This window comes from Tetranychus urticae, chromosome 3 (genome assembly GCF_039701765.1).
Source record: "Tetranychus urticae isolate SD_2017Ah chromosome 3, NJAU_TeUrti_SD_1.0, whole genome shotgun sequence".
NCBI classification, from domain to species: Eukaryota; Metazoa; Arthropoda; class Arachnida; order Trombidiformes; family Tetranychidae; genus Tetranychus; species Tetranychus urticae.
In genome coordinates, this window is record NC_142960.1 from 9,531,236 (window position 1) to 9,543,442 (window position 12,207).

Consider the following 12,207-nt stretch of genomic DNA (forward strand, 5'->3'; position numbering starts at 1 on the left):
GACTTATTTTTATGGTACCAGTAAAGATGAATGTATGATAATTTGGATTCAGAATAAACTTGATGAATGATCCAGTTGCTCGATACCGGTGTAAACATGAGTAGTTCGTGCATGCGGAGAACTCAAGAAACTTACAAGTTGAGGAGTAAAAATTACGGAGTTGGTCCAAAAAAGTGTAATTGAAGAATGAAACAGATAACTATTATATTTTCAAAATTTACAAAAGAAATGAATATTATATTTGTGGTTTGTAATGGAGAAAGATGTTTTATAATTTCTCACGATTTTAACTTCAACAAAACTTGATCATTGGTAGAAAGTTATTTTCGTAATTGTAGATTAATTTGTCTATTTTGGTATTGTAAAGTATCTTCAGCTCTTTCAGCTTTCATCATAATCCTTGGGAGCATATCGTTATGTTCATCGATTTCTTGAGACAATCCGGCTGCTAAGTTTTTCAATCGACTTAATCCAAGACCCATTTCATCAAGATTACGGTCCAATTGTTGTTCTATTACTTGAGATCTATTAGCACTGTGACCTTTAGGACTGGTTGGGCTCATTGGACCATCACTATCATCAAAACGGAAACCTGAAATAAAAAAATACATTAAAATCAACTTTTAAATAAGAAATTTAAGTTCAAATTAAGTAAAATAAAAAACAATAAGTCTATGGGAAACGAGAATGATATTAACCTGATGTATCTAGTCCTCGATTAGCGAGGGCAGGATGGTTTTTAGCACTACTTTGGGTAGCTTCACGCTGAATGTTTTCCAAATTGGAGGCCAACACTGATTTTGTCCGATTTTCTACAGGTAATATAGGAGTTGGTTTATTGGCTTGATCGTTGTTTTTAGAAAACATTGATTTAAAACCACCAAATATACTTTTCATGGCATTTAAATGTTTTTGACTTTGTCTCATCATGTTATTAATTGTATCCAAATTTCTCTCCGTATTTTCTAATTGTTCTCTCTGATGCACCAGTGCTTGTGCTGTTTCAATACCTGTAGATTCAGCTTCATATAATGCGCCAAGTGACATTTTAGATGATTCTAGAGTTCTCTCCTCAATCTTCCGTCTCTCTTCAAGCAATTGCTGTCGCCTTTCTAACCAGGCCTGATTGGAACTGGAGTCATCTGAACCCAATAAATAACCAGAAGATCCTTGTTGGGGATGATTGAGGAAGGTATAGTCATCTACTTCATCAACTCTACTCATTATGGTAGATATAGAATTAAAATCACAATAGTGGAACAAGTGGAATAAACAGAACGATAACCAATAGAGAGCAAAGATAGGCACAGGAAATGGTTGGATAGTGCTTTAGATGGCAATAAAATTTAAATGTTGAAGTACAATGGAACCTAGAAAAAAAGAAAATTTATAAACAAAATTCAAGTTAAAACAAAATGGAAATACACATGAAAACAAACAATCTGGCAAAAAAGCAACTTACTTGTTTAGTAGGTCAATGATTGATTTTAGAATCTCTTTTCTAATTGTTGAATACAAATCACTTGATAAGGATATAGGAATAGACTGATGATGGGTAAGGCTGAAGTCACTAAAACCCCAAAAAAAGGACAATGGCCAGTCAAATAGTTAACACGGTTAACACCAGAAAAAAAAATACTTAACCAACTGTATTGCGATAAAGAGAAGAAAGCAAAAATCAGACTTTACTATTGCTTCTTTTTTTCTCCCTCTCTTTTTACGTCAAAACAATCACCTGATCATGTTTTTACAGTCAAACAAAAATAAATATGCTTGTGAAGGCAAGGTTAGAGGGAGTTTTGCAGAAAATGATAATAAAGAAAAACGAAAAACCGTTTTGATTTCAAGAGTACTGTTCAAACTGTACCTGTTACTAAATAATTTTACTGTTAATCTAATGATCTGGCTGTCAATTAAATTGGCTGAGAATAGCAATCAATTGTATGGTTGGTATATATTGATAAATACAAAATGATGCTTTGATTTTTACCCATAAAATTTATTCTTGTGTTATTGGCATATGTTGTTGACTGGGCAATGGTTCATTTGCCCCGAAGAGGACAAGAAAATGTGAAGAAAAAGAAAATGTAAAACAGATTAAGATAAGATTTTAATCAACCATTGTTCTCTATTCATTATCTGACTGAATTTTCGTCCAGAGTTTACCATGGTTTATGTTGAAACATTCCCTCAACAAAGAAACTGAGAAAGTGAATCTAAAATCGATCTTGTTTACTTCTTTTTACCTCACTCTCTTTAATGTTTTTCTCTCCGCTGCTGCTGTTGTGTTGATATCTGTTTGTGTTGTTTTCCCTTTGGTTTTTAATTTACTGGATGGTTGTTTTTTCCCAATTAATTTAACTAGATTGTTTGAATTAAATCAAGTCTCTTTAATTGATATCATTGGAACTATTTTTCCTGTTAATCATGGATTTTATGTCAAATATTCTCAAAAAGGCTCCTTTTAAATCAGAATCATCAGAGGACCGAGAAAAACCAGAAGAGGATACTCAAAGTGAAACTGAAAAAAAACAAGGTAGGTTTGATTCTATTCATAATTATCCTTGTAATCAACCTTATGTTTATTTAATTCAAAATACATCACTTTTACTGCACCTAACACTCTATATTCATCATTATAATTTGTCACTGTTATTATTAGTCATAGGTATATTAAGTCACATACACCAATATTTGTCTTTTTTGACGGAAATTATGATTTCATTCAATCATTGTTGAATTAAGAGTTAATTCGTAACCGAAATAGATAGAGAAAAAGACGCGCTTCATTATTAATTTATCTTGACTATCATTAACCATTTACTTAGGTTATTGTGAAACCAAAATCACCATTACCTCTATTCTTCATGTATTAGTGAACCCTTTATCTTGAATTAAATTATATTAAATCATCTAACATGATGTCTGATCAGGTGAATATGATAAGACATTGAAATGTCACCATATTGATGTTTTCTAACCATTTTTTGGCAAGCCATTTTGTAACATCTGAGACTAGCCTTTCTGTGCTTTGCAAGATGGTTCCTAAAATCACGTAACGCAACTGTTATTTTATTTATTGGTCAGATTTATGAACCTGATTTTCTTGTTTTTTTTCATAACCCTAGAATCCAATAAACCAGGTATTGGTGCTGGATTGGTCGATGGAATGCAAAGTTTTATGAAATCAACATTTAAAGGGTCGAGTAACCGTGAACCCTCTGAAGCAACAGAATCTGAAGAGCAGGATGATGAAAGTAAAAAAGGTAAATAGTATGCTTAAGAGTCAATTTATAATTTTTGTTCTTGTTTCATTCAATCATGAATCCTAACATATGTTTTTCCGTTTTTTTTTCAATCAAGAATCAACGACATCATCTATTGGATCCGGATTAATGAATACCGTACTGAAGACCACATCTTTTTTCAAAAGCGATGCAAATAATGATTCTAAGCGCAAAGGATCATCAGATACCCAAAGTGAAACTGAACCGAAAGGTTTGTTGGACTTGGTTGATAATTTCATCCATTACTCATCTAGCCAGGTTGATTTGGGAAACTAGTTTTGTTTCAAGCCAAGAGATTTGAGTTAATTATATCGTAGGAAAGCTTAAAATCCATATATTGATGCCACTTTTCCCTTCTAAGTTTACTTGGAGTCGAAATTTTAATGAATTTTTTTTTGTCAAATTTTCTTCCATCTATCTTAAGTGATTACACAGAGAGTCTCCACCTAGACTACATTCAATTGTAACTTGTAACTCATCTAATTCATGGATACGCCTATTTTCATTTCTTCATATCTGGTCCTTTACTTCACTTTGAATTCTCAGTGTTTCTCTATCTCTGTCTCTATCTGTCTCTAACCCACTCTCCTCCTCCTCCTCTCCTTTATGGTTCACCATACTAACACGACAAAAAGGTTAAAGAAATTAGAGTTTAGTATAAAGTAGAATTAGGTGAAAATGGGAAATACTTTTCTTTCACGAAAATTTCCCCTATTTTGGTGCTCCAAATTAATGAAAAATTGATGTCATTTAGTGGCGATGCTTTTTCTCTTTCTTTGTACCAGAATACCTTTGTAACTCTATTGATTGTTGACCCTTTCACCTCAAGATATCCACATTATGATATAATAATTCCTCGCAGCAACAAGAAAAAAAAATCAAATGATGATAAGGAAAGTTAAGGGAGAAAAGAAACAGAGTGACATTTGGGTCCATAAGAAATTCAAATAATAATAGAGCTATCAATCAAATTTCAGTTCCTATCCATGAATCCCTCAAAACTTGCAATTGTCTTTTATCTTCACTTTCCGTGTTACCAATTTCCTTTCCCTTTCTTTCTCTTGGTTACATTTCCATTACATCTAAATCATCCTTTCACCCAACTTTAATCATCCAACTAATAGAGTTAACCTCTTTTTAGCCAGTATTCTTGTTTTGTTTTTGCTAACCATCAACATGCATATCTTTTTAATTTTGTCCTCTGATAGATTAATTGAAACTCCCAATGGCTATTTTAAATGTTAACCCAAGGTTTGTTCTTGGTGAAAGTACAGAAATAACAGAATCTCTTTCCAGTTTTCATTTATTCCTTCCTTCCATCTCTACTCTTCATCTCCCGAGAAGATCATTTTATCATGTTTATGTTTTATTTCCCCTAAATAATTAATCGCTTTTTTTATACCATAGAATAAGATCTGAACGTGACCAATGTTCACAAGTATATCTCAACTTGACATAATTGTTGAATAAAAATCTGATTCTCAAGATAAATCCACCAATCAGTACCTGTTACCCTAAAAAAAATATAATTATGGCCCAATTTATTGATAGTTTACCTACTTTTTCTGATTACTTCTATTATTCTCTTCTCCTTTTCTGTGTTTTCCTTTTATACTCGTGATAATCTCAATTCTATCTTCTTCGTCTTTTCCCTCCCAAGCCTCCCACTCACACTAACAAAATTTATTTTTATCTTATTATGTATATTAATCGATCGATTCCTCATCTACCTGGCTATTGGGTGATAAGTTTTGTGTGTTTCATTCTCATTCTCTCTCTTTCTCTCATTCTTCTTATTCTTTTTACTTTTCTATTTTATTTCTTTATTTCTTTTTTTTCTTGTTTCCACAGAAGATTCTGCTACTGCATCATCTCCTGGAGGCGATGATGCTTCAGGAGACAAGTCAACTCCATCGGAGCAAGTTTCCAACAAAGCCATCGATTCTGCTAAAAGCATTGGAAGTAATGTCATGCTCATGATTCCCTTTTTCCTTATTTCCCCCTGTTTTTTTCATGATCCATCATTGCCTTTATTTCATTTCATTCCCCCATTTTTTATCATTGTTTCATTCCCTGTCACAACTATTATCATCATCTGCAACACCGGCCAATCATTTATTTTATTCATCAATTTGACAAAAAAAAACAATCAGTTCCCTAAACAATACAAAAATGTCATTATTTTATTTCAAATGACTTTTTATTTTCTTCACATTTCACAGATTTCCTTTTCAACGTTGCCAATAAAGCAGGCCAAACTGTAACAGCAACAGCGACAAAACTAAAACAATCTGTTGAGCACAATGTAAAGAACCTTTTCAATGTCTTCTTTTTTTGCTTCACACAAGCTCACCTTTTCCAATAATCGTTTTTCTCTCCTTTACTTGAAATTTTCTAGAGTTTACTAGCTGATTTCACAAAAGAACAGCAGGAATTCATTAAAGAACATGGTGGAAACATTGAAGTTGGCGAACCTCCCTGGGTTGGCTGTGAACAGGAAGAGGAAGTCAAACAACAGATTATTTCTCTTTCCACGGACAAACGTAATTTTGTCCGAAGTCCTCCTAGTGGTGTTCAATTTGATTTCGATATGCAACAAATGCTACCAGTTGCTCTAGCTCTTCTCAAGCATGATTCTAATCTTGAAAAGATGCGATTTGAATTGGTTCCTGCACTGTAAGTTTAATTTTTAATTTGTATTGTATCCAATTTTTAATCCTACTCTTTTTTATTGTTTTTACAGAGTCAACGAAGAAACTTTTTGGAGAAACTATTTTTACAGAGTTTCATTGATCAAACAGTCAACTTCACTTTCCAATTTGAATAAAGGAGTTAAAGGATGGGCCTCCAGTTCAAGCTCATCTGCTGAAGGTCCAGATGAACCAAGTCCAACCAATCCAGAACCAGAGTTTATCAGTGACTCCATTCAAGGATCAGTTAGTGAAGAAGATTTGAAAAGCGGAATGCGTCAATTAGGAATTGGACGAAGCTCTGGAAGTAAAGATAGATCAGACTCAACATCAGCCCAAGATGGTATAATTATATTATCAAATTATTTTATTAACACTAAATTTAGGCCTCAAAATTAACAATTAGTCTCAATTCATTTGTTTTCTCTCTTTCTTTCTTTGTCTCACCTTTTCCTATTGTGCTTCATTTTTATCTAATGTCTGAACCAATTATTAACGTCCGTGTAAAATAATCACTTCAAGACTATTGAAATCTTGATGGCACCAGTTTAACATTTCTGTAAATTTCTCTTTTTAACCAATTTTGTCTCTAAATCATGCATTCTGAAAACCCTTTTCACCCATTTATCCGTATAAATCCATCGATAATCTTGATACTAATTCTGATCTTTTTTATATTTACAACAGACAAGCGTTGGGAAGAAGAGATCAACAAAGATCTGCAAGAATTTGAAGTTGTGGGAAAAGATGATAATAATGGATTGGATGAAGATCTAGAAAAGGATTTGGCCCAGTTATAAATATTTAAAGAAAAATACTATAAAATCAACTATAAATAAAAATACATACATACATCATGAAAGATTTCAAACGTGTGATTTCATAAACTCTGATAAGGACCTATAATCTGTAATTGTTGAACACATTTCTTCAATCAAAGCATTCCAATTGACGTTTAAGCTTGGATAAATGAAGAAACAAACAATTTAACTGTTAAAGAGCTGGCACATCAACACAAAGAAATCATCTTTGCAATTTGAGAGAATCAAGTAAAGCAAATCATAAATTGTTTAGATGTTTTACGCATGGTTTTACTCTTCATTTCTTCTTTAATCTTTCATCGTTTTGTTTTTTTCTGTGAAATTTAATTTCCTGAATGTAATTGGTATCCAGTTGGAATCGAAACCAACCCGGAATAGCTCCAACTTTAAAGTCTTCAATGGTAATAATGCAATTATCACGAATCAGAGCAGTTATTACCTAAGCCATCAATTATCCCTCAATTTTCAATATCAGTTCTGATTCCTTTACAAACGCAAATCATTATCAGTATGATTGATAATTACATATAATTCAAAAATCTGGTTAAATATTGACAGATATATATTGAAGATTTAAATATTAATTAGTTTACCAGCCCTGATCAGTGTTTCTTATTTTTTTGTTACAGAATTAAATTTTCTTTTTTACTGTTTTAATTTCATTTTTGTTCAATCTTATTCACCTTTCCTATCAAAATCAGTTTTAATAGTAGAGTGAAATATTTATTATTACTAATTAATCTGTTTTGTCAATGGCAAAATAAGTGTTAATTAAATAGACAATTATATCGAAAATTAAAACAAAGACTCAACAAGTTATGGGCAATGAATTAAAGATGCAAACACAAAAAATGGACACAACAAATGACTTCAACAAAAGACCAAGCCAAGTTAACAAAACTAAAGTTTCAAATAAGACAACGATAAATCGTATTACTATTGGTGGAATGGTTCCAAGAACTGGTGAAATGGACATAATTTAATTTTTGGAAAATCATTGATTCTATTCACCTTCATTTAACTATGCTTTATTATTACTTTGTTTTAAACAAATCAACAACCCAAATTATAAAGCAGATGTTGCAAATCAAACTAAAAGGAACCAACAAAATCCTAATCAAATACCCATAACAAAAGAAACTAAAATACAAATTAACACTAAAATAAAATCTCCTGTTATTATTTCCCATTATTTTTGATTTGTATCATAACTAATGATAATTTTTGATCCATATCCATAAAATATTGTTGAAAACTATTTCTGTGTCTATTGTTTTTAACCCAAATACTGTCCAAAATTAATCAAAATAAACAATTTAGGATCTTAAATAGGTTGGCTATTTAATTGTAAGCTGAGTAAATGAACAGAAAAACAAAAATTAAATTACAGATCGCTCAGTGATTACAATTTTATAAATGATATCATGATTGATCAATGACTTTATTTTTCAATTCGTGGGTGAATTTACAGGGGAATCAGCTTACATCACACTTAATGTAAGGTAATTGTAACCTTTATTACAGCTTTGTAACCTCACAATTTGTTACTTATTAGTCAATATGGATTTGATAATTGTATACAGATTTTTGTCTTGCTTTTTGGACAGAATCATGATTTGATTGGAGCTTGACCAATGTATGTTTGAATTGTCTTGGCGCTGATTGTTTGCCAAACCATGCCACCATCAAATCCTTTAATGCGAAGCTCGACTTGATTTTCACTTGTGTTTAAAACAATTACTACTAATAACCCTTCATGGTTGATCATTGTGAGAATGTGAACATTTTCATTTGAAGTATCAGTCGTATGTCCAATTCTTGCTGATTTTGGACCTAAAAATTTAGTGAAGTGCGCCAGTAAATAAAAGGTTGGTTGTTTATAATATTCATTGTGAAGCGCGTTAATGATTATCGGTGAATCTTGGAATCGTCTTGATTTACTTGGGCCTCCAATCATGTCCAAAGCAATATTTGACTCAATCCAACCATTGGCCCAATGATTAATGTCTCTAATTATATCTAAACCATAATTTTCCGCTCTTTTCCAATCTCCCAGAGAAACTCTTTCTACAAAGAAATAAATCGCAATTAACTTTGATGATTAATGAACAAACTCTATTGTTACCTTCACCAGGTCGATACCCTTCAGCAGCTTCTGTTGATAACATTAATTGGTGAGGATATTTAAAGTGAAGATAATCCAAAATATATCGAGTGGTGGCATCATTTTTATACCAATGAAAGGCAAACCCAGAAACGAAACGTCTTGTCAATGGATCATCAATTGTTAAAGGAATCCAGAAATAGTTTGTAATGGATATTGAATCATCTAAAATTAGCAACTTTAATGTATCTCGATTAAAGCCAGACTGATTGAGTAATGGACCCAAATCGGATTCAATAAATGACTTCAGTTGATATGGATACATGGGAATGCCATTTGGACCGTTAGCATTGAATGAAGAGAATGGTTTGTTTCCAGATGTTAAAGCCCAAAAATCAATTCCATGGGATTTGTAGGCCTGCAAAAACCTGTTAATAAACAATGAATTGATCAAAATGGTTGATAATTTGCGACCAATTTAACCTACTTTACAATGTATAAAGCCCATAATTTATAATAACGACCGTTTGAATCTGCTTTGAGTGGAGCTTTGTCAGGTCGACCTTTCCTTAGATCGACCATCCAAGTTGGTGCATTCCATGGTGAAGCGATCAATTTAAGATTCGGCTTCAATGTCTTTGCCTTGTCAATCACTGGGATCTGATGGAAGATGAATAATTGATGAGCGATGAAAATTTAAATTATTCTGGGATTGCTACCTTATACCAAATGTCTTCATCAGCCAAATCAAAATCATCGAGTTGATTAGAAGGATTCTCAGCCAATGAATAGTCTCTGGTGGAGCTTTCCGTCGATCCAATGGGTATTCTTGCCAAACTGTATTCCAATCCATCTGGTCCGAAACAATCACGAATCACTGATTCGCCCATTCGATTGGATAAACTGTGTATATTGATACCAGCTGCGTCAGTTATGGCACCACCGAAACCCTCTATTGATTGATATTTTTGCAATGGGTTAAGAGTAATTGTAATTGTTGAAATGGATCCAAACAAAATTGGAGACTCGTTGATGGCACTAATTGATTCAGGATCTACTAAACGAATTGAACTTTTATGAAATCTTAAACCATCTTTACTGGTTTCATACATGTGAATATAACCTGACGGAGGTGATTCAATTTCAATCAGAGAGTCACAATAAGATTCATCACAGACACAAACATAACTGTTGCGATTAAATTTTCTCAGTGCACAAGAAGAAACAATTGAAATTAATTGATGGAAACAAATTAAGTATGTTAATGAAACAAATACATAACTACCAATGGAAGAGGCCATTGAAAGAATCGTTTGTGGGGTAAAAAAGATGATTATGAATCTGAAATAGGTAAGAGGTGAAAAAGCTTAGTAAGCATAATTAGATGATTAAGACAGGCATGATGATCATCATGGCGACTAAGATGGTGCTTGATCCTGGCATTTCCATCTTGATTATCAATCTGATTGAAAAATTATAAAGATAAATCAAAGCAGATATTGCAAATTAAACTAGGAACCAACCAAATCCTAATCTAATAAACATAACAAACTATTTCTTTGCCTATTGTTTTTAACCCAAATACTGTCCAAAATTAATCAAAATAAACAATTTAGGATCTTAAATAGGTTGGCTATTTAATTGCAAGCTGAGTAAATGAACAGAAAAACAAAAATTAAATTACAGATCGCTCAGTGATTACAATTTTACAAATGATATCATGATTGATCAATGACTTTATTTTTCAATTCGTGGGTGAATTTACAAGGGAAATCAGCTTACATCAACACTTGTTGTAATAGTAAACTTTAGACAGCTTTGTAACCTCACAATTTGTTACTTACATGGGCTGGGCTCATGTCTTTTAAAGCCATCTTAAAGAATTGGATAAAAGATAATTGTTTCGATTAAATTGAATTTTCATGGAACCAGAATTTAATGAAAAACAGTTGATCGGGAAAATAGCTTATAAGCATATTTACACTGGATTATCTGGCAAGTTACTGTACACTGGATTAATCGGTGACACGCCATCTTGAGGTTATAGAATCAAAACAAAGTTGATTAGCAACTTATTATCAGTCAGTGTGGTTAGTATTTTATGGTTAGCAAACTAATCAGATTCTCTTGAACTTTTTACTTTTGATTTTTATCAAAATTAGATACTTTTAATCAAATATGGATTTATATTACATGGCTGAAAGTCCACCTTGTCGAACAGTGTTGATGCTGATTGAACATTTAAACTTGAGAGTGAATTGTATAAATGTTGACTTGTCAAAACAAGAACAACTATCTCAGAGCTTTCTTAAGGTAATTTCCATCTTTTTTTTCAAACCTTTTAATAATTAATAGAGTTTGCAATTTAACATAATCACACTCTAATTACAGATTAATCATTTCCATGTGGTACCCACTTTGGTTGATGGTGATTTTACTTTGTGGGAAAGGTAAGTCAACTTATAATGCAATAATTTAACTGTTTGGTTTTAACTAATGTAATATTCACAATGTCAGAACTGGCTTTTAATAACTTTCAAGCTAATATCCTAACTAATTATTTTCCTTTCGTTGATAGTCGAGCTATAGTCAAATATCTGATTGATAAGTTTGCACCCAACAATCAATTGTATCCTGAAAATTTGCAAGCAAGAGCTAAAGTTGATCAATGGTTATATCAAGAAATGGGCATCTATTGCTTGTTGAGCTCATTTATAGTAAGTAACGTCAAATGTGTATAGCTAAACGAGTAATTCATTGTTTCTTTTAAAGAGTCCAGTATTCGTTGGTAAAAAGCCGGATAAATCAGGTGAACAACGATTTTTGGATTCATTGGATTCAGTAAATCTTCACATGGAAAATCGGAAATATCTGGCCTTAGATCATTTAACAATTGCTGATATTTCCTTCGTGTGTTCACTATCGCTTGCTGAAGCTTGCTCTGTGGATCTAGAAAAATATCACAATATTAACCTTTGGATGAAACGTATTAAATCCGAGTTAACTTATTATGAAAAAGTTAATTCAGAACCAATGATTAATCTAATTACCTTCATGCAAGATGCAATTGCTAGAGCTCAATAGGTCTAACAATTTCGGCCAATTAAGGAGGAAAATCCAACCGCATTTTCTAATTCTTTTTTTACCTTTTTGTATTATGGCAATACCAATACCAATACAAGACCAAATCTTCCTTCAGCTGATGCTTTTGTCAATTGTTTTTAATCTGAATACTGTCCAAAATTTATTCAAAATAAACAAGTTAGGATCTTAATTAAAACCATTCTGCGACCAATTTTGTCCAA

At 32.2% G+C, this 12,207-nt stretch overlaps 4 protein-coding genes across 5 annotated transcripts; 2 read left to right on the top strand and 2 right to left on the bottom strand.

Annotated features, from left to right (window-relative positions):
* Positions 1–187: 187 nt before the first annotated feature.
* On the bottom strand, positions 188–1,654 carry Snap29 (Synaptosomal-associated protein 29kDa). The gene is made up of 3 exons (XM_015937307.2): positions 1,463–1,654; positions 699–1,370; positions 188–592 (listed from the first exon to the last, which is right to left on the bottom strand). The coding sequence occupies exons 2-3, from the start codon at positions 1,222–1,224 to the stop codon at positions 321–323; spliced, it is 798 nt and encodes a 265-aa protein (XP_015792793.1). The 5' UTR covers positions 1,225–1,370; positions 1,463–1,654; the 3' UTR covers positions 188–320.
* Positions 1,655–2,268: 614 nt separating this feature from the next.
* Positions 2,269–7,455, top strand: Sap47 (Synapse-associated protein 47kD). Of its 2 annotated transcripts, XM_015937270.3 has the most exons (9): positions 2,269–2,536; positions 3,129–3,266; positions 3,364–3,498; positions 5,139–5,249; positions 5,510–5,592; positions 5,686–5,963; positions 6,031–6,320; positions 6,500–6,536; positions 6,665–7,455. In XM_015937270.3, the coding sequence occupies exons 1-8, from the start codon at positions 2,428–2,430 to the stop codon at positions 6,505–6,507; spliced, it is 1,152 nt and encodes a 383-aa protein (XP_015792756.1). In that variant the 5' UTR covers positions 2,269–2,427; the 3' UTR covers positions 6,508–6,536; positions 6,665–7,455. The 2 variants fall into 2 exon arrangements, with proteins under 2 accessions (XP_015792756.1, XP_015792755.1); XM_015937269.3 differs by lacking the exon at positions 6,500–6,536.
* A 722-nt stretch (positions 7,456–8,177) lies between these two features.
* LOC107369288 (putative glucosylceramidase 4) lies at positions 8,178–10,208 on the bottom strand. Its single transcript, XM_015937247.3, has 4 exons — positions 9,622–10,208; positions 9,390–9,562; positions 8,924–9,330; positions 8,178–8,865 (listed from the first exon to the last, which is right to left on the bottom strand). Exons 1-4 carry the CDS (start codon positions 10,201–10,203, stop codon positions 8,408–8,410), a joined length of 1,620 nt encoding a protein of 539 aa, XP_015792733.2. The 5' UTR covers positions 10,204–10,208; the 3' UTR covers positions 8,178–8,407.
* A 784-nt stretch (positions 10,209–10,992) lies between these two features.
* Positions 10,993–12,176, top strand: LOC107369347 (glutathione S-transferase 1). The gene is made up of 4 exons (XM_015937313.3): positions 10,993–11,215; positions 11,294–11,352; positions 11,481–11,619; positions 11,675–12,176. Exons 1-4 carry the CDS (start codon positions 11,081–11,083, stop codon positions 11,984–11,986), a joined length of 645 nt encoding a protein of 214 aa, XP_015792799.2. The 5' UTR covers positions 10,993–11,080; the 3' UTR covers positions 11,987–12,176.
* The last annotated feature ends 31 nt before the right edge of the window (positions 12,177–12,207 follow it).

Excerpts from the sequence above, each read along its gene's own strand:
- Snap29 (XM_015937307.2), bottom strand. The coding sequence starts at position 1,224 with ATGAGTAGAGTTGATGAAGTAGATGACTATACCTTCCTCAATCATCCC. Across the intron at positions 593-698 it reads TCGAGGACTAGATACATCAG|GTTTCCGTTTTGATGATAGT; the intron begins GTTAATATCATT and ends TTTTTATTTCAG.
- Sap47 (XM_015937269.3), top strand. The coding sequence starts at position 2,428 with ATGGATTTTATGTCAAATATTCTCAAAAAGGCTCCTTTTAAATCAGAA. Across the intron at positions 2,537-3,128 it reads TGAAACTGAAAAAAAACAAG|AATCCAATAAACCAGGTATT; the intron begins GTAGGTTTGATT and ends TCATAACCCTAG. Across the intron at positions 3,267-3,363 it reads GGATGATGAAAGTAAAAAAG|AATCAACGACATCATCTATT; the intron begins GTAAATAGTATG and ends TTTTCAATCAAG.
- LOC107369288 (XM_015937247.3), bottom strand. The coding sequence starts at position 10,203 with ATGGCCTCTTCCATTGGTAGTTATGTATTTGTTTCATTAACATACTTA. Across the intron at positions 9,331-9,389 it reads TGGGCTTTATACATTGTAAA|GTTTTTGCAGGCCTACAAAT; the intron begins GTAGGTTAAATT and ends GTTTATTAACAG. Across the intron at positions 8,866-8,923 it reads AGGGTATCGACCTGGTGAAG|AAAGAGTTTCTCTGGGAGAT; the intron begins GTAACAATAGAG and ends ATTTCTTTGTAG.
- LOC107369347 (XM_015937313.3), top strand. The coding sequence starts at position 11,081 with ATGGATTTATATTACATGGCTGAAAGTCCACCTTGTCGAACAGTGTTG. Across the intron at positions 11,216-11,293 it reads TATCTCAGAGCTTTCTTAAG|ATTAATCATTTCCATGTGGT; the intron begins GTAATTTCCATC and ends CTCTAATTACAG. Across the intron at positions 11,353-11,480 it reads GATTTTACTTTGTGGGAAAG|TCGAGCTATAGTCAAATATC; the intron begins GTAAGTCAACTT and ends TTTCGTTGATAG.